Here is a 20874-nt window from a genome sequence, read left to right on the forward strand (position 1 = left end):
TCCCTATTAATATGTTCTGAGCCGAGAACATTGTGTTATGAGTATATTGAAATAAGTATAATTGAAATAATGATTTATGTAATATTAACTTAAGCAATTTACTTAAATTTATTACCTGTTTTAGTAAACATAACTATATGTTAAAATGAGTCAAATGTGGATAGGCACACAAATTGGGGGCACATTAATAGGGCTATCGCCGCTTGAAGGATTCACTAATAGGGACAAAAACATGTTTTTTATTTTTATCAAAAATATTATAAAGTATTAACATTTGTTAGATTAAAGAAATGTTATAAGAAAAAAAATTATTGAAAAACCGATACTGATTGCAAGCAGATAAAATTAAAGCTATAATATTTAATAATTAATTAATTCAGTAATAAGCAAATTAAGCTAAAAGGCACATTAATAGAGACAGTTATCCTAGTAACTAAAATTATTTAAATTATGCAAGATTGTTGAATCACTTGTATAAAAAGTGTGCTTGATATCGCGCGAGCGCCATTTCAGAACATGTCACATTGAGTCAGAAATTCATGTACGTCTCCTCCGACTTTTCATGTTCCTCTCGGTCTCTTTATTGACATTCTCACCCACCACGATGAATATGCTGCTTCCACGGACATCGACCTTTTCAAAAAAATGTTACTCGCAGGGGACGGAGAGATAAACCGTCCTGCATTCCCCAGAGATTTCATCTTTCGAAATAATTTTTCAAGTCTTTCCAAAAATATTCATCTATTAGAATAATAATACAAAAATGTAAATTAAATTTAAGTAGTGTCTTTGATATCGCGCAAGCGATACTTAATAATACGCAAGTGATACACTCTACTTAAAAATATATCTTTTAAATAAATAAATTTTACCCTGCAGACAACGATAAAGTCCAAAATCGGGACAAAGACGTCTTAAAGATATCTTTTAGATTTTTAAAACGTCTTTTAAAAAAATAAAACAATGTCTCGAAGACGTCTTTTAAGTGTCTCTAAGACGTTTTTCGTCTCGTTTTTGGACATGCGTGTTGTTTGGGTCGTTTTTAGATCGTTACGTGCAAAGCATAACTTTTTTCACTAATATTAATGTATATGATATACATAAAAATATTTTACGAAATTTCGAAATAGTTTTTCATTTTACGACGATTAAAAATATAATGGCAAAAACAGCGAAACAACACACAAGGACGTTATCGGATATTAAGCAAATATCAAGAATGAAAGGAAAACAATATTAAGAATCTAATCTAATAATATCAATAACATCATACATCATCATATAAACTCAAAAATACGAAATACAATTGTGAAATTGACGTCAAGTGATTTATTCATAGATACATCTACGATAATATATGCAACAAGAAGTAAATCGCTTTCTTATCGAAAGGAGCAGGGCTCCGCCTCAAATAAGATTCTATTGCGAAGTGATACATCTTTATCGCTACACATATTAAGTTAGCCTTCGGTTGGAAATTACAGAAATATTTCATTTTATACAGTTTTTCAACGGCGCTTAAATTACGCACTGATCAAGATTTCAAGATAAATTACAGTAAATTACGGTAGAGATTCGAGAACGTAAATTCACAACAAAATATCGGAATCATTCGTAATATTCACTCGGCGGAGAAGACCGTAATTAATTTAATAATAATAACTTATATAAAGAAAAAAACTACGCTAAATATGAAAAATCATATCCTAATAATAAACGCTCTAATAAGTGAAAATGTTTCTTTTCTTCAAAACTGCTCGCGAGTATCTTCTAAAAATATAATATCCATTTTTTAAAAAAATTTCGTTGTGTGTGTGTATGTATGTGTGTGTGCGTATATCAAAGTAGAGTGCAATTATAAAATTAGTTGCGTAAAAATGTAATATTCACATCGTCATGATTCAATGGACTAAATAATCACGAGCAATTTACGCTAATTTAATACATTTACACATTTATCTCGTATTACGCTGAGAATGATACTACCGAGATGTTTGCGCACAATGAGAAAGTCGATGCACGTAATAGGGTGTTGGAAACGCATGTAGGCACTTGCCTTAGGTATCTAACGAGTGATTAATAATTCGAAATGATACAAATATCTCACGATGACGTACTGTAGTCTAACTAGAAGACACGTAATACCAATTTTTCGTTCTGCTTACAATAATGTATTTTTAATACACGCTGAACAAAGCTAAAGTAATTTGTCGGACATAAAATATTTTTACTTAATATATTTTGCGTCTCGGTTTTTTTTAGTACTAAAATGGAATTAATTTACATTGTTTATATCAAGAAACGAAAAATAATAAGACAATATCGAAATATTGCGATTAATGTTCGCGTTTTTGTAAATGTTATCATTAGAAATCCATTGCGTTATTTGTGTTACGTTCAACAACAATCAAAATTATCGATTATCAGATCTTATTGATATATACAAAAATATATATGTGTACGCGTCTCATCAATTCTTTGTTTCACAGCCTGTTTTAAATAAAACGTAGCATACTCATTGCCGACGATGTACAAGTGGCTAAAGTTTTTCGGTAGAATCAGTATCTGTATTACAATAAATTCTATTTAATCGAATTCTTCAAAATCTCTCTTACGCTATAATTAACGATAGAACAATAATCTTATGTATTCATTAGAAAGCTCGTTTAGCAAACGTCAAAGTTTGTCCGACAAGTATACAACCATTTAAAACACACTGTGCTGTCGTTGATTTAATTTTTCGGGTTTTTGCTACAACTCAAAAATTCTTTACTTAAAAGATCCAAACTCAAGATTATTTACTTATTTATCAGTAAAATTATATATTCTTCCTCTCAGACTCATCCACGATTTATTTGCGATTTAGCTTAAAATAAAAGTTCTATACACTCTGCGTTCCGCGCACATTTCGCATTGGATGGACTTCTACATAATGTTAAATAACACAAATTTTTCAAATATTCAATATTAATTGAGATAAGATGTTCTACTATAGAATAATAACATCCTTAATGGAAAGTGTTAAAGACTTATTGCAAAAATCAACGTTCTTCATAAAATTGCTTCTCTAATAAATCTCGCAATCTAATAACGTATCTTCTTAATATTATTTGATTATATACTCTTTTTGAAATACAAGCACAATTTTACCACATTGTGTGTATGATATAATACATAAGTGTTGTATTTAACAGTATAATGCAACTTAACTTTGACAATTACAGAGAGATTTAAGAAAATTAGTATTATTTATTTTTATGTAATAAATGATAGCATAAAAGAATAAAATAATTAACTATATATATTATATCAATTATTATTTAGTTCATGTAGATATTACGTAAGCAGTATTTACATGAAAAATAATAATCATTTTTGTTCAACTGAAATTAGGAGCATTATAAAATACAGCTACCGTAATTAGATTAGGGGTTTGGGAAACACATTCCCTTTTAAAAAAAATAACAAAGATGAAAAGATATAAGATGAACAGAATCATAGAATTACGAAGAGAAGTATAATAAACGCAAAACGCAATAGAGTTGTATAGCCTCTGGTGCAAAAACAGCGAATATTTACAATTATTATTTCGGGAAGGCAGAGTAGATATGCTAATTTATCTGCTTGTCTCAATCGTTTCCTTTTATTTTATACAAACTATAGCTTACGTTTATTCTATATTATGATATATTCTAATATCCTATATGTATACAATCTAATTGTAATACACACATCTCTCAGTCTATTCTGTACATATGATCGGCGCAAAGGAAATCCTCGCTTGTCGCTTTGTGCACCCAATAGATGTTTTAAAAGCCGATACAAAAGATCGACGGACATCTCGCCTCGTGATACGCAACAGTATGCAACAATGTATTCCGGAAACGACTGGTTACGATCATCGCTGTACTGAGAATATTTCGCAGCGTATCAACACTCGTTGTTTAAGTCAGTTTGTAACGTACCTTTATTTCAAGGTATACCAATCTTAATAGTTAAGGTAACACGTATTATAGACCGCGTATTTAAGGTTGCTGCAAATGATGCAATTCCGTAATCATAAATAATTAATCATCTCGCGTAAAAAATTACTCCGTATCATCCACAGAAAAAGGCGCGATACAAAAAATTCAAAAAATGGAATTAATATTCTTTTTCGGACAGATCGATTACAAGATTATAAAGGCGTACATCACGGTTCATCCGTGATTCGTCCGCTATCGATGTGAAATGAAATCGATAATTTTTCATAAAATAATCTAACAAAATAATACAGATGAGATACAGACGAATACTTTCAGAATCGTGCGTAAGATAAAACGGCATTCATATTTTCGTACAATTGAATTCGGAGATGCGCGCGCGCGCGCGCGCGCGCGCATGTGTGTGGAAGCACAGAAATTTTTTGATATACATTGTGCAATATTGTCTCTACTTGTGAACAGAATTTTCATAGATGTAGATGACTGACTATGCTATGGAAGCGATGCTTGCATAGCATTAAAAAATTTTAACAAATACATATGAAAGCCACGATTGATAAAGAAATGTTCATCAATGTAAGATCGCTGTATCATTATTCGTCTCGCGCAATTATGCTATAATACTTTGTATCTTAATTCGCTCATTCGCTCGTAAATTATGCTCGAATAATGTACGATTTGCAGTAGCTTGATCAAAAAACAATTATTAATTATTAACTTTGCATCGCGAGTTGATAGATCGAGAGTCGTTATTATCGCAAACGCCCCGGAGCCTCGTGCGGAGCTAGCAGACGACACGAAGTGGGCTAGTGAATCCTAAGACGAGGAATGTCGTTTTCCTAGACACCAGCTTCCGTGTCAGTGGTACTGCCATGGTACTCCTGGGGCTGAGAAAGGGAAAAAAGTGCATCCAGGCCTAATGATTCAACTGAATCTGGCGCGGATCTCGACTATGTTCAACACAAAAAAAAAACTGCCTCTAAAACTATAGTCGAATATTTTAACGAAACAAATGTAACAAAGGCGGAAAAGTGAAATCTTGTCGAATTGAATTTCACGATGTGGGACGTTTACATATATTCGCATGCATATTTATTATACCTATAAAACAAAATGTAAAATGCGGTCGATATACACGATGATAATATACAGAATCCGATAATGTACATATCCTTGTGAATTTTACAAAATTAAAAAAGGAGAAAAAACGGTGTACATTATGTTTTTCCGAACACTTTTTTCCTTACCGATGCACTTTGATCGGCTTCTTTACAGTTGCTACAAATATAATCATCTTCCTCCGCAATTTCTGTACGATCCAATCCGACACAATGCATATGGAACCAACCTTCGCAGCCACCATCACACTGAACCCAATCAACTTCCTTACCTAAATAACAAATAAAATAAATACGTGCTGAAATATAGACAAAATAAAAGTATAATTTATGAAATAAATGAGGGTATAATAAAAATATTCTCAAATCAAATTATATACACAAAAATAATTCATATAACGTATTTGACATATACTATGTGATAAAAAAATTTATGTACACGATTATTGGGAATATAAAGTTTATTATTGACATTATCCATTGTATATAGCAGGACACATATAAGTATTTTATATATATTATATATACATATATGTGTAGAGAGAGAAAACATTTATAACGTTTAGAAGATATCATTAAAACATTTAAAACCATGTTGCGAATATATTGTAGACAATATCCTTACCACTGGGCCGTAAGCAGTTAACCGCCGCGCAATCATCCTCCTCATCCGAACTTTCTTGCTTAGTCTTCTTCGTACGATTACCACCTCGCTTCCTAGGGCCTTCCTCACCTTCGCTTTTGCGTTTCATCTGCAATTCATAATTAACTGAAATTGAGCTGCTCAATGTTCGCGAGACTATGAGTTATCGATTGTCAGTCATTAAAAAATGTCTCGAATTCAAACTTCTTACAAATAATCGATTTACTGTTTACAAAATAGATCTACAATTAAATAATCTCATCATAAATATATTTTATGTGAAATGTAAATTTACTATGAAAATTTATTAATTTGTTATTTCTAACAAAATGAATATTTAGAATAGAAAGAATTAATTCGAGACATGATTGTTATCGAAGAATTAAATACCTTTCGAGGTCCACGTTTTATAGGAACCGGTGAACTGCTCTGCCTCTTCTCTTTAGTGACAGGGCCGCTGCTTTTGCTACGTTTAATTACGTTTTTTTCTTCAACTTTTTGCCGTCCAACTTTCTTAAGTAATTCAAACTCCTCCGATTTCCTCTTTCTACCCCGTTTCTTCACATCTTTCGTCTCCTGATTTGCTTGGACTTCCTCAAGCGATTTGTATTTCCGCATGGTGTTGTGGCTATTCATGTAACTCAATATACGCCAAATGTGTTGTGTCTCGTCCAAGGCAACTTCTAATAGGTCACCTTCCATCATAAGTTCTTCCAAACGCGATCTCGTGCTTGAAGATAATGTGCCGATCGACTCACTGTCACTCGATTGAGTTTTTCGCCGAATTTTCGAGACTGAAATAATACAAAATGCAATTATTTACTGATTAAATATTTCAAATATAATGCTTATATGTATCGCAATTCGAGAAACTTACTGTACGAATATGCGTGTTCGTTACTATTGAAAGTACTACATGTTGGTTCGTCATCCAGGGCAATAATATCGTCATCGTCATCCTAAAGTATTAAAAATATTCGTTTTGTATGTATATTTCGTTTTATTATTTATAAATAACAATCATTTATAATGGATAGATTTATTGTAACTCGTATCACAATCGATACTCACAGCAGTACTAGGCGTGCTATCGTCCGAATGTACTCCGCTGAGGGGTGCGATAGCTTGCACTCTTTGATGCAGTTCAGGATTATTCGCTGCCTTTTTCAACTCGCTGCTGATAATTTTTTCCGTTTTTTCCCTTGCCGCAGCTTCTACTAATTTTTGCGACATTACAGAAAGTTTTGCCAGTATCGATGAAACCTCGTCGGTAGACAATGCTTTCCTCGCTCGATCCTAATTAACATATGTTTAGCTAAAGACATGGTTGTTTGGACGATAAGAGAGATCATATTTGATGAGAATATCTACCTGCCAATTCATCGCACGTTCAGTTAAGCACTGCAACGCTTCTCCCTCCGGCAATCGGATCGGAATTTTTTGGAGACTCACTAAGAGAGCCAGTATAGTTTCCAGACGAGGTCGTCGAGAACGTAGACAGCATGGACACAAAAATTTCATATCCTTCGGCCCTGGCGTTTTACCTTTGTACAGTGTCTTGGATAAAGGTACACAGTTTGCTGTGAAATAAGAATTCATATACAATAATGTTTAGCTAGTTTCTGTCTTTTAAACTGCTGTACTTACTGTGGAACCAATCCTTGCAAAGCTCGCACTGAAGCATAATGCCGAATCTCGGCCGCCGACAAACACAATACTTGGAATCTTCCGCTTCCGCTTTCATCTTCATTAAATTTCTCTCTCTCAAACTTCTCATAGCTTCCATTTCGCGCTGTTCTGCAAGTTTAAAGGCCGCTACCACGTTCGCTGAGTTGCTGGAGTCATCCAATTTTGTATCACAGACACAAACGGCACCTACGGATTCGTCGCCTTTGTTCTTCTTGGTTTTCATCGCCTGTACGCCGACGCCGATTCGCGGTGACAGAGCTTCCATCAATGTATAGTGCGAATTTTTCCTCAAAAAAGTTCTCGCAGTCCTTTCTTTCCATGTTTTCGCCTGCAAGAGAGTAGATTCCAACGTTGGAAGATCACTTAGATGCAAAGGGATATTTCTTCCCTTTCTTAACAAGTCATCCAGTGTATCGTAATAAGGAAAGTTTTCTCTCGCTCGTATATCATCAAACAATTTCGTCCAATTCTTCGCTTTGTTTAATATATCTTGAAGAGTATCCAAACTCGGTAAATACGCTTCAACCTCATCTGCTTCGTGAACAAACTCCTCTACAGCCACAATGGTTCGTCTATTTTTGGTGTTAAGAAACACCTTGGCCTTTTCTTCCCATTTATCGATTGCCTTCGTTAACGCGTGCAATTCTGACAATGTATTTTCAATACTGACATGAGGTGGTATCGTCATGCCTTTTTCTATTAACTTAACCACCTCTTCACGACTAACAGATTTTGGATCATCTTGGAGAGATTTTACTTCATCTAGCCACTGTATTTGTGCCAATTTCTGTAAAATAAAATAGGTCTTATTAAAACAAAATATCTAATTAAAAAATTAAATGTATATCTATATATGGTTACGTACTTGTTTCAATCGTACTAGTTGAGGTAATTCAATGCAAATAAAGTCACCAAAATCGATGCATTTCTCTAATTTTTCAATGTCGCAATCTTCTTTGGACTCCAATTCTGCTGCATCCTTTTGAAATTGTAATACTTGATCGAGTATAAATTTTATACCATCCGATTCCTTAAGTTCACAGCATAGATTAGTTATTTCCTTATAGAAAAGCGTTAATTCTTCTACAGTGAGTTTATACTTGGTATCAACTGTCTGCCTAGTCCTACGAAAATGAGAATTTTGTGAAAGCAAATAAAATAGTAATACTCACGATACAGAATATCGCAATAAAATCTTTTAAAACCAACCTTGTACGTTGCTTATTGTTTAATAGCTGTTGCGCAACGCTTGCACATTTCTCAGCATCTTGCACAGCGGTCGTTAAAGCCGTCAACAGCTCACTTTCAGGGAATTTTTTGTTCTCAGCTTCATTCAAAAGTTCTTTCAACTCGTTTAATTCAATTTTATCGTTCTTAGGATCCATCGCTTCTCTCACTTTGGCCACCCACGAGTCAAACGACTCGGCTTTCAATTTTAATTTTTGCAACATGATGGGTAATTCATCCAACGTATATCGATAACGCAACGTATGCTTCTCTGGTGGACACTCGCACAAATCAGCAAAGTGTCTCAGACAAACTAACTGCGAGCTGTGGCACGAACATGTAACCGCACTCAAAAAACAGGTAGTCTTGCATGCTTCGCACTGCCTCTCGTCATCTGGTAGAAGCTCGAAAGCCTCGCGTTCTGCCTCCGTCACGCCCTGAACAGAACCAGTTATCCAAGTTCACACACAAATACGATAAATCTATCTTATTATGTCTTAGCAACTTTTCAACGAAACAATTGACGCGCAGATAATGCATTAAAAGAAATAATGAATTGAAAATCGTATTTTATCACACCGACGCACACATATGCCGACACACGTATCTCTCCTCCCTCTCGAAGGGCAAACTTAACGCCCTGCAACCTGCAACGTCCTGCTTGGAGGATATGGCGCACAAACACGTGCTTCTAGCAAGTTCTACGAAACAGCCGCGAGAAAACAAGCTGCGCGTTTAGCATCATGGCACACAAGCTTCGAAAACATAACCTTTTTACTCACCTACATGTAAGTTACATAACTAGAATAAAGGCGGAACGAATAAGTATCAGTCAGTCAAGGCCGAGCGCCACGACTACGACTCTCGAGAATGCAATGACGATAACAGCAGGTTCGACGGAATCAGCAAAAATACCAAGTAGTGAAAATACGTGGCGACATTAATTACGTATCTAACGTGGACAGGCGGTCCATCCAATGCCAGCATCGCCAGCATTGCCAGCTCTGAATGGTTGGCGGCGTTGGCGCGAGGGACGGGTGCGTGCATGTACGAATTTTGCCGCGCGGGCCGCGTATACGTGTGTGTGTTGTGCATTTGTGCAATGTGTTTCGTGGAGTGGCGCGTGCGCGCGCTCCTGACACATAATGTACTACCTGGCCTAAATATATTGACCTTTTACGGCAAAACAGTATTGCCAGTATTCGCACGTTAGAGCTTATTCGTTGGAAACAAGATCGTATTCATATCCCAGAGTTTTTAGCGCAGATTCTATTGATTCTCACCGCAGACAACTAACTTTTATATATACTCAAGCTATAGAATTAACGTTATATTTACATTAAATACGGAATATGAATATTTAATTTATCAATATGGAATATTTTTTTCATTAATCGTGAAAAATAGAATATTTTACGTTTTGAACGTCAACAAATAAATTATATTGTTGCGCTCGGCAATAATAGTTAAAGAATAAAAATACAAAATTAGATTCATTGTAAAACAATTGATATTAAAAAGATATTAAATGTTTAAAGATAACAAATATATTGAATTTTCATCAAAAGATTGTGTCATAAAATACTATAAGTTTTCATATTTAGAAATACAATATATTAAAAATACAATAATAAAATATACGGGCAATGAGAGCGTTAATACAGCGCGGAAATTGGTGTGCAAATTATATAACAAAAATTCGAGTGATATTCACATAATATATTGATCTACCATGAGTGTCGATACAATTTTCTTGGACGTTTCAGTTTTTCTTCAAACCATCTTCAGCAAGTTGTGAATAATTTTTATCGATGTCTTAATAACATACAGTCCGCAAACGCCATATCAACGCTTTCATTGCTCGTACATTTTATTATTGTATTTTTAATTTCGAGATCCCTATTATTTAAATTTTGTTTATAATATATTAAAAACTGCTATATAAATTATATAACTCTTACCCATTCCAGCAAGTTTTTCCGTAATTTTTTCTCATCCTCCACCATTTGCAACATGTCGTAATACGTGGCGGTTGCGACTCCGATATCTAATGAATCTGGATCCAATGACATTTTACAAACTAGCTCATCGTGGGAAAACACACAGAATCTTCTTAAATTTGAATAATGCGTGATGCAATCTCGTCCAATCTTAAGCTGATAAAAAAGAAAGAATTAATTTACAGTGTACTTGTATAATTTGTGTACAATCGCGATATACAGGATGTCCGGAATATAAAAATCGCCCGCAATACTTCGGGAAATGATTCGGCACCCAAAAAGAAGGAAAAAAAACCTATATAAACACAAGTCCAAAAATAAGTCGTTTCCGAGTTATTACTGTTGTGTTAAAAAAAATTGTAATGTTTATATAGCTTTTTCCTTCTTTATGGGTCTCGAATCACTTCCCGAAATATTGCGGGCGATTTTCCGGACACCCTGTATATGTAAAGTATAATTTAAATTTAAATTGTTGAATGTTTTAATACTTCAATTGCCTTTATTTTATTCGTACTTGAACGAACTCGAATATATCACAATTAATTTATATACCCAATCTGCAGGTGCAAAATTGACAGCTTCTGCAAAATTATAACCCTGATTAAAACCTGCGTGGTATGCTCTCGGAAATGTCACGACAAATTCACCTGCATGTTGATCTGTTCTAAATACTGGTACTCCTGTTAAACGATTACAAAATTATATCAATTAAAATTTAGACAAAATGCAGTTACGCACGCTAGATAAATATCAAATAGTCTGAATTAGAAATAAATCCTAAATATCTTAATCATCTCTTTTTTACGGAAAGAAAAAAAAACCGTTCTTATTTTATTTTATTATACAATTTTAATTACATGTAGAAATCTTATACCTTCACTTATCAATATGTTTGGGTTCATGATAGTAACAAGTTGATGCAACAGATCGGGCTGGCTATGAAACAGCTCCGGAGCGGCGGACTTCATGGATTGTTCGAAGCGTTCCGCCTGAGAACCCGGTACTCCATACCATGTCTTTGGTTCGCCCCAATGTAGATAATTAATGGAATAGCTCCAATGATCTTCATTGTGCCAACAAAATGTCGCAAAGCACATGCCGACATACATCCAAGGAACTTTCATGCCACTAATATCAGCATTAATGTGACCCAGAACGCTTCCACGTAAAACTGGCAAATTATTCAAATTCCACGAAGATTCAGCATACTCTTGATCACAAGTGAATAAATTAACGCTAGTTTTGGTTGGAAATCCGGATCCATGATCCATCGTATGCAAATCGGCACCATACTCTACTGTCACGTCTTCATCAATGGACGAAACTATTCGCCAAAACTCCTTTTCCACTAGTGATGTTGGAACCATCTACAGAGAAAAAAAAATTATTAAATGTAGATAATGAAGATAAAAAATATATACATATATTTCTCTCATAACGGCTAGCAATGACTTACATGCACAGGCATATTAAAGTAGTCGCTCTTGAATTGATCGGCCATTTCTCCAAATTGCTGCAGCGTGTATTCTCTCTGCGCTTGTTCGAAACCAAATGCTTCCATTGGCTTCGAGACCTCTTCGGCGACGCATTTGGGACATCGCCAGTCTCCCTTTGGTATTTCTGTCAATGGTGGCATAAGGCAAAACGTGTGATAGCTGTCATCACATCCGTCACATAACAACATATTTTCTTCATTGTCACCTCTCCCGCAATTGTGACAAATATATTTTGCCAACTAAATGAAAATAAAAGAAATGATAATACAATTAAATTAGTTATTTAATTATATATATATATTTTTTTTAATTGTAAAATATTGTAGTATGAGGAGAGGGTCAAATTGTACTTACAGGATCAAAGTCGTAAACGAGTTTCAAGCCACGCGTTTTATTAGATTTCTTTCCCTCTTTGGTATTAAAGCCGGCCATTTTCGGACCTGGTCCGTAAAATTGTAACTTTTTAAGTTCTTTGCTTTTATCCACATCGCAACTGAAATATCTGCTCTTAATCTTGTCCTTGCACTCATTGTCCGAGTCGCATTCCTCCTTGCAATCTTCCTGTTTAATCGATACATCTTGCTTCTCTTCTTGCCCGGAAAATCGTTTAGACCGTCGCGAGAATTTTTCATTCGGCGGTTTAATTTGCTGTCGAGATATTATGCCATGTGGCTTATAATCACGATCTTTCTTCTCATTCGCGTCAGAGTCCGGTTCAATTTTCTATAACAAAAGATTAATATGTAATTAACTACAAAAAATAATCGTATAATTTATATAATGTATATAACTAGTTTAAATAAATTACAATTAAATTACAAATAATTAATTTTATGAGAATTTCTCAAAATTGGCATCGTAATGAATAATTTCCTGCAGACCAAAACTTGACTTACAATATCTGACAATGTCTTTCCTTGCTTAAAAACGTCAAAGGGATATAAAATTCTCTCATAGTGATTCTTCAATATGCTGCCTACACTTCGTCCAGATGGATAACCCAGTTTATTGGCAATTTTTGCCCATCTTCTTTCCTTAGTCACAGTTTCTATACCGCCTATAAATAACACGAAGAAATTAAATGTATAGCGTGCAATAAATAACATATGTATAAATAAAACTTACCTTCGTCCGTGACTATTTTGTGTAAGGAATACAAGTCCAGAGCCTTACGTTCCACAAGCGGAATTTTCAAGGAGGAACCTTGAAGCTCCCAAAACTTTGCAATTTGATCTAAAAAATTAAGCTTTATCCTGGTCTTGGCTTCTAATTCATTTAACCTTTGTATTCTAGGAACAAATTTGAACTTGTCCACGTCCACGGCAAATGGTGGCTGCCAGTTCTGCAAGCCATATAATACTTTATAGATATTTACAAAACAGTTTGACTTAATAATTTTATATTGACGAGAATAAAGAAAGAAAATTCTCGGTTTTGCCCTTCCCTCGTTCCTCTCTCTCACATTTCTGTAAAGTATAAAGTTCAAGTTCTGAAAAGTATTCTCGATTTCAGTCGAATAATAGTTATACGTTCTTCATCGACAATGGATATTATTTATTCAAGGAGTTGAAGATCCGGTACTACTTCGGGTCGTAACTAGAGGCGCAGCTAGTATACGTGGCCCTTACTTTGCTGTAGTATAACTAACGTTCGATAGCAACGATAAGAAGATAATTGAGTTTTCAACAAACTTTGCCTCCTTAGATACGTACAGTATACACATCCGATTAAATTTGGAATGAAAATGTCAGCGTGTTTGATCTTTCATTGGGATCTGATAAACTCTATCCATGTATTTTGCCGGCATGAATGTATTTATTATATTATGATATAAAACGATTCGCAGGAAATTTTCTCTAATTAAATATACACGTATACATATATATATATAGATAATATTTGATCTACAAGATGGCAATCGCACTGTCATTTGTATTTTATCTGCAATGAACTTGAAATTCTTCATATGACTCAGTTAGTGCAACAAAATCTAAATTCTTTCTAATGAGATATTTATATGTATGATTAATCAATATCTCATAATATACCCTTCACAACAATCGTGTCTCTAAATATACATCTATATATTCTATATATAAACTCTCCCATGTGTAAATTATGTGCTAAAACAATTAAAATAATCAATAAACGCTCTGAAAGCTTGCTTATGTGATGAGCACGAAGCTGTTTGATTAAAAAAAAACGTAAAAAATGAGGTACACACAAATCTCGTGCATGCAATACGTAGCTCTAATTAATGGACACATTTTTATAAATTTTTTATTCTATCGCAAATGATACTGCATTGCTTCTAAAAAGATTAGATTCAACAAATTAGATCCTTTTGATGGAGCAAATGAATTATATTCAAGTGTTACGAGGATTCAAATACTTGAATAGAGTTGGAAAGAAAAAAAAGTCGATTTGAGAAGAATTTACAATTAGATAAACATTAATATGCGGTTCCCTGCAGCAAACGTTGTATGCGCGGCGATATTTTGATACGCAATAAAATATAATCCAAATAATTTAATTTTATTTAACGCCATGTTGAGAAATGCTAGTAATCGTAAAGTCTATTAATCAAGCTATCGTTTTACGAGCGTCCAACGCTCGTGTGTAACGTCGCGCACTTCCTACGACACAACTTCCGTAATGGCGGCATGGCTCCCGGAAAAATATCAGCTCTCTAGAAAGTATTAGAGCTCTTCTCACTGAGTGTGCTTCTCATTGTGCTCTTCTATCGTGCGCAATACTGGGACAAGTTGATTTTAACAAAAATTAAACAGAGAGCAGAAAATTCTCGGAAAGTAGAATTCCGACGCGCCTATTTATCGTGATACATAGAGTAGAAAAATTTATATATATATATATCACGATTCTGTCTATCCGGAAGAGATGGTGATTTAACGGTGATTTATAATAATTCGGAAGCAAGTGAAATATGGGCAAATACCCGGATCAATTTAAAAGAAATCTCGAGTTAGGACTATATATAGCTAAATTTTTGTACGCTCAAACAATTATACCATACATATATTAGATCGATGGAAAAAATGATTTTATAATATTTTTTAAATCTACAGGCTTATAATGAGCAAACATCAGGGTACACGGAGGTATTTCGAGTATCAAGTGCACATTATGTATAAGTATATGTATTCCAGATACGACGCAGTCACCCCGAGAGCCTCGCGCCCAACTCTGACGTGATGCCATAAATATAATTCTTTTATTGATTCTCTTTAGGAGAATCCGCGAATGACAAGATTTTTGATAAATCTATACGCTCGGAAACTTCACTACGGCCTTATCGCATTTTCAACGATCGCGCTTTGAAAATTTCGAAGCAAATCGAAGGTAAACTTGCCGTAGCAGTTTACCTCGTTATTTCCGGCTCGTTTTCGCAAAATGTCGAGATTACATCGATTCCATGTACATTCCACCATGTACTTCTCTCGAGCGACAAAAGCGTCATTTGTGGTCGGGATATTTGAAAAATCATTTTAAAAAATCACAGCTTTGTTGCGGGATGAAACAAAACTCGAAAAACTACATTTTTAAAAATTAAATATACGATTAATGAATTCTACTATATTTGATTGTTTACCCTTTATCAATATAGAACTGATTATTACTGATAAAGGTTACTCGAAAATTAACTGACATTGTGCACTGCCTTTGACGAAATTTCCACATCACATTACACTTTTTTTTTTACATAAGTTCCAGGTAAGTACTAGAACCAATAAACAAAACAGATCTGAGCTTTTCTTTCGATATGATATGTTGAAAATGATTAGATAAAAAAACAATGTGTATATTGTATCGTAAATTATGCACTATCACTCGTGAATCGTATCGGGGAACAAAACGTCGTAGAGAGCTTATAGAATATATTTCTTTCAGCAAATAGAGACAAAGGAGGGGAGAGAGAGAGAGAATAAACAATCGGCTACAGCCGGACCAATTATTAGGTATCGATTAGCTGGCGTAGGTAAAAATCAATAATTACTTGAGAGTTTGCGGCGCCTTGACGCTTTTGACGGGCAGACTTATGCCTAGCCGAAGAGAATGACACGAACATAATCGCAAATGCGTTATCGTTTCACCTTCGCACGGTAATGTTTTCTCTGAGAATTGGTCGCGATCTCTACGGTTATTAAAGATTACCATTATCTCGATGCGCTGAAAATTTCTGACGCGAAGCAGGGCAGTCGGAAGACGAAATCTCTCGCGGATGAGTACAACTATTTCTCTGAGGAGAGAAAAGTACGTTTTAGGAAAGAAAACGCAAAAACAAGAAAATTTAGCTTTTAAGTCTGTAAGTCGGATACGGTAGATCGGGACGCTCGTAAGTAATTGAACAATTATCATTAGATAAACGCGTCTGTACATTTTTTTAGAAGACGTTCTTGAACACCTATATCGCGAAATCGCGTCGATGACATTTCAACGTTTTTCATGCATCGGCCTAGCGTCGATCACGCGCGAGGCAAAAAACATTATTCGCGAATCTGTCCCAATATTCGCTCCACCCACGCTTCTCAGAAAGAAAAGCCATGATTTCCGGCGTCATTGGAGTTTTTCCTCTTTATATGCGGAAACAAGATGGTGGCGTAAATCGTTTCTAATGGTGGCATAAACCAACGACGTGCGATGAAACGAGTGACGAAGCCGTCCACTCGGGAAACGATGCTCAGGTGGGAAGATCGCGAAAGGTTTCGCGTCGGCAAATAGAACCGAATTACACGGGACTGGGAGAGCCCTGCTACGGTCGGGAGCTCGCCGAGTGAAAGGTGACGACGGCGCGGAAAAAAATTATGTCACGCGGCGACCCGCAACGCCGCAACGAGCCCAGGGATGGGATTCCCTTGGAACAGAAACGCGCCCTCCACGAAGACTCTACAATTTTGTCGAGGTCCGGTAGATACACCCGAACGAGACGATCCGAGGGTGTGAGAGCGACGAGAGTTCATTCGTCACGTTCGAAAAGCGCATTCGTTACTCGTAACTCGCGCGAGAATAACGGGATCGACACAACGTTCCGTCCGATAGAATCGAAACGAATCTCGCGATAATCCTTTTCCTCCGGTTTTTTCCGATCTCTCTCCTCGACAACTTTCCTCGACAAGGTGACCATCGTGTCCCTTATTGTCTCGGCCATTTTACATGGCGGTCGTCGCACCGATCGCATTTATCATAATTTAACGATCACGACTGATCTTTATTTTATTTGTATCGACGTTTCCATTATTGTTTTATCAATATGTCGTCATTGTCATCGATGTCACATCGATGTTGGTAATTCACGAAAAGTATCCATTAACACCGTCGAACGGAGAAACGAGAGTAAGGTTCTTTTCATCTCACTTCGTTTAATCTCTGGCGTCTCTACTCTTTTTTCCGAGTTTTCTTTTCCCTTTTCTCGCAGTTTCGGCCGACGTAACGCGTCATACGCGATACGCGTACGGTTGTTACATTTCACAAACGGAGGAAACATGGAGACCTCGTGAAAAAACGGCGATGCGCGTGTAGTGCGCGAGGAGGAAGATTCGTACCACTGGATCTTCTTTCTCGTTCTCGTTCTCGTTCTCGTCGCCGTCGTCAATGTATTGTAATCGTCGTCGAGAGAGAAGCAGAGAGAAGAGAGAAGGAGAGAGAAGGAGAAAGAGAGAGACGGTACTTAAAAAATACATCGTAGTACATAAAAACGAGGTCGCACGCTCCTCGCTCGAGGATGCGTGCCTTTTCTTTCGGGTTGCACGAGAAAAGAAAACGGAAGGATGACGAGGACGAGGACGAGGACGAGGATGTCGATGATGACACGGAGGGCAACGTTTCGAATTCGAAGAGGTCGACGAGCATAGGAGCCATGTGGTGTCCGCTGGTCGACCTGTGCTACTCACGGGTGGCGGTTTGATCTTGCAGATGCCAGACCTCTCGGCGATCGGTCGTATCTTGGCGATGTAGGCGAGGGGGTCGTGGAACTCGTCGTTGGTCGGCTCGAAGACCGGTGCTTCCGGCGGCACCGTGAACTCGAAGTCGGTCTCGGTGCGATCGCAAGCCATATCTTGGGCGCAACGCGGTTGATTCCCACAGCCGCGATTCTCAATGCTTCTCGAGCCCATCGTTCGGAGGCACGCTACTTCCGACGCACGCACGTACGCCCGCACTTAAAATTCGAGCGGAAGCCTCGGCACCACGAGTTTCTACTCGACCCGGATTAGTCGCGCGAGCACATTGCCACGAGTTCCCGGATCGATCATGTTCCTCGACGTCGCGGCTCCTGTTCGCTTCTGCCGCTGCTGCTGCTGCTGCTGCTACTTGACAATAAGCTGTTGCTTGACAATAAACGACGCGCGAATCACGCGGATGCAGCATCGACGTTACGTGAAGCTTCACACGACACACACGACTCACCGCGACGACTGCTGATTACCTCCGGCTCTCCTCAGTCCTCTACTCCTCTCTGTGTTACGCTCACGTCGCCTCACCCCTTCCCTCTCCCTGCCCCGCCTCGCCCTGACCCGTCGTACTTGAGCTGCTTGAGCAACGGCTCGACGACCGCGCCATCGGTGGACGAGCGGTGGACGAGCCATAAGATCCGTTTCGTCCGTTTCGTCGTCGATCCTACAGATTTGTCCGCTTTGTGTGGCAGTTGTGGCTGATCGCAGAGTTGCCACATTGCAGACGAGTCACGCGAAAATCGAGTAGAGGTAGAGGGAATGCGCATACGCCATGAAGAAAAGTCACCTACGTAGCTGCGTCGCGCATCCCCATCCCCTCCACCAGATTCATCTTAGCCACCACTCGCCAGGTCGCCACCTTCTTTGTCGCTGCACTGGATTATGTTCGAATTTACCTTCTCGTTCTTTCACTAAACTTTAAACGTATACCCGTTTGATTTTAAACGATACAACGAGTGCACGCTAGTCGAGCGGGTCGAGCTAGAAAGAATAGACCTGGAATCTCGCTGAGTGTCACGTGACCCCGGGATCTTGCGCGGATCGCGGACTACGCGGGGCGGCGGGGTTGCGGGGTGGCGAGGCGCAAGGCGCAAGACGGCGCAAGAGCGCCAAGAGCGTCAAGAGCGGCTGGAGAGCAGCGCGTCGGAAAGGATGCGCTTTATTATTTTTCGCTTCGCGACAATGATTGCGTAATGTATCGTCGAGTATCGTACGAAGGCTGCGCGCTCACGGGAAAAGACGTCTCGCTCGCTAGATGATCAACTGTTTCACGCGTGCGCACTTTCGCAGCCGCAGCGTCGATCAGCGTCGATCAGCGTCGATCGGCGTCGATTGCTTGGCGCAGCTTGGCAGTTCCGCGGTTGGCGTCAATTGGCGTCAATCCGCGATGGATCGGATAGATGATCCATCACGAGGGAGAAAGAGACGTAGGTTCGGCAGGTCGTACATTTCGGCCCGTATTCAGAACGCGCTTTTATCTCTGAAATTCTATAATACGCGTGACGTTAAGTATAGTATGTTAGCGCGTTCCGAGTACGGGCCTTCATTTTCGTCAACGAGCTATATGTGCGACGAAAATGCGTCCAAATACGTGGGCATCGTCGTACGTACGTACGTACGTACTTACCCACGACGATCAGTACCGTATGACGCGTTTTTTTTGTAACCGCAAAATAAGAAATAGACATTTAACATGACGAAAGAACAATAGTTTACTTATATATCAAGTATTTCCGAAATCGCAACAAACTTCAATATTACCTATACGCATTAATTATGCCGACTTATCCAATGAGAAAGAAGAAAGTATTTCCTAGGGCAGATTGCTTTAGCTAGTGTTTTTGAATCATTTGGTCCGTTTTCTCTTCCCGCGCTAGACTGCATCAAGCCCAATGTCCACGATGCTGGAACTCGGTCCGAGTTCTCGGATCGAGAAATGTGTAGCCAATCAGCTTACAGTTTTTACGGAAAATCGGCGAGTTGATTGGATACACGTTTCTCGATCCGAGAATTTATCGTGGACATTGGGCTTTAGTGTTAAGGTGAAATCACACGATGCGGAAAAAGACTGCGGAATAGAGAATGCGTCATTGAAGCAACCAATCAACGCTATTCAGCGCTAATCGGAATAGCGCTGATTGGTTGCTTCAATGACGCATTCTCTATTCCGCAGTCTTTTTCCGCACCGTGTGATTTCACCCTTATTACATGAGTGCGGAAACACGGAAATACGGAAACGCGCAACCAATCGGTAATCGGTGAAACGCGAAACCATAACAGCGGATTGCTTCTGATTGGTTACGCGTTTCCGCGTTCATGTAATAGCACCCTTAGAGTTCTAAGGCCCTGCGCACAATAGAAGGAATTGGGAATAAAGAATAATTACGATTTTAACCAATCAGAAATCGGATACATCGGCATACTCCTTCTATCGTGCGCAGGGCCTTAGAACTCTCTTTCTCGCTTTCGACAAATATCAAACGCGTATCTGTCTCACTTTAAGTACGTACCCTTCAAAAAGTGTACGTACGTACATACATACTACATACACAATGGCCTGTTCTTCTGGCTGAACTTTTGCCAGTTCATCTTTCTTCCTCTTCTTTCCTCCTGGAGAGATTGTGTTTCCAGCTTTAGTTCAGCCACACACAGAAAACAGCTAGACTCTCGTATCGAACGTGCAACCGGTGCAACCGGTGCAACAGTGCCAGCAGTATAATGCAATACCCTGTTTAACCATCAGATGGCA

The 20874-nt window shown here is 37.8% G+C and overlaps 1 protein-coding gene across 1 annotated transcript; it reads right to left on the reverse strand.

The window, feature by feature from the left end:
- Positions 1-3426: 3426 nt before the first annotated feature.
- Positions 3427-18346, reverse strand: Kdm5 (Lysine demethylase 5). The gene is made up of 18 exons (XM_018448173.1): positions 18066-18346; positions 13282-13498; positions 13053-13213; positions 12511-12879; positions 12117-12395; positions 11535-12027; positions 11213-11340; positions 10622-10816; positions 8643-9097; positions 8299-8557; positions 7392-8220; positions 7116-7324; positions 6816-7040; positions 6622-6703; positions 6135-6538; positions 5727-5853; positions 5231-5373; positions 3427-4870 (listed from the first exon to the last, which is right to left on the reverse strand). The coding sequence occupies exons 1-18, from the start codon at positions 18285-18287 to the stop codon at positions 4823-4825; spliced, it is 4845 nt and encodes a 1614-aa protein (XP_018303675.1). The 5' UTR covers positions 18288-18346; the 3' UTR covers positions 3427-4822.
- Between the last annotated feature and the right edge of the window lie 2528 nt (positions 18347-20874).

The sequence above is a fragment of the Mycetomoellerius zeteki genome, unplaced genomic scaffold (assembly GCF_001594055.1).
Source record: "Mycetomoellerius zeteki isolate Tzet28-1 unplaced genomic scaffold, Tzet1.0 scaffold22, whole genome shotgun sequence".
In the NCBI taxonomy this organism is placed as follows: Eukaryota; Metazoa; Arthropoda; class Insecta; order Hymenoptera; family Formicidae; genus Mycetomoellerius; species Mycetomoellerius zeteki.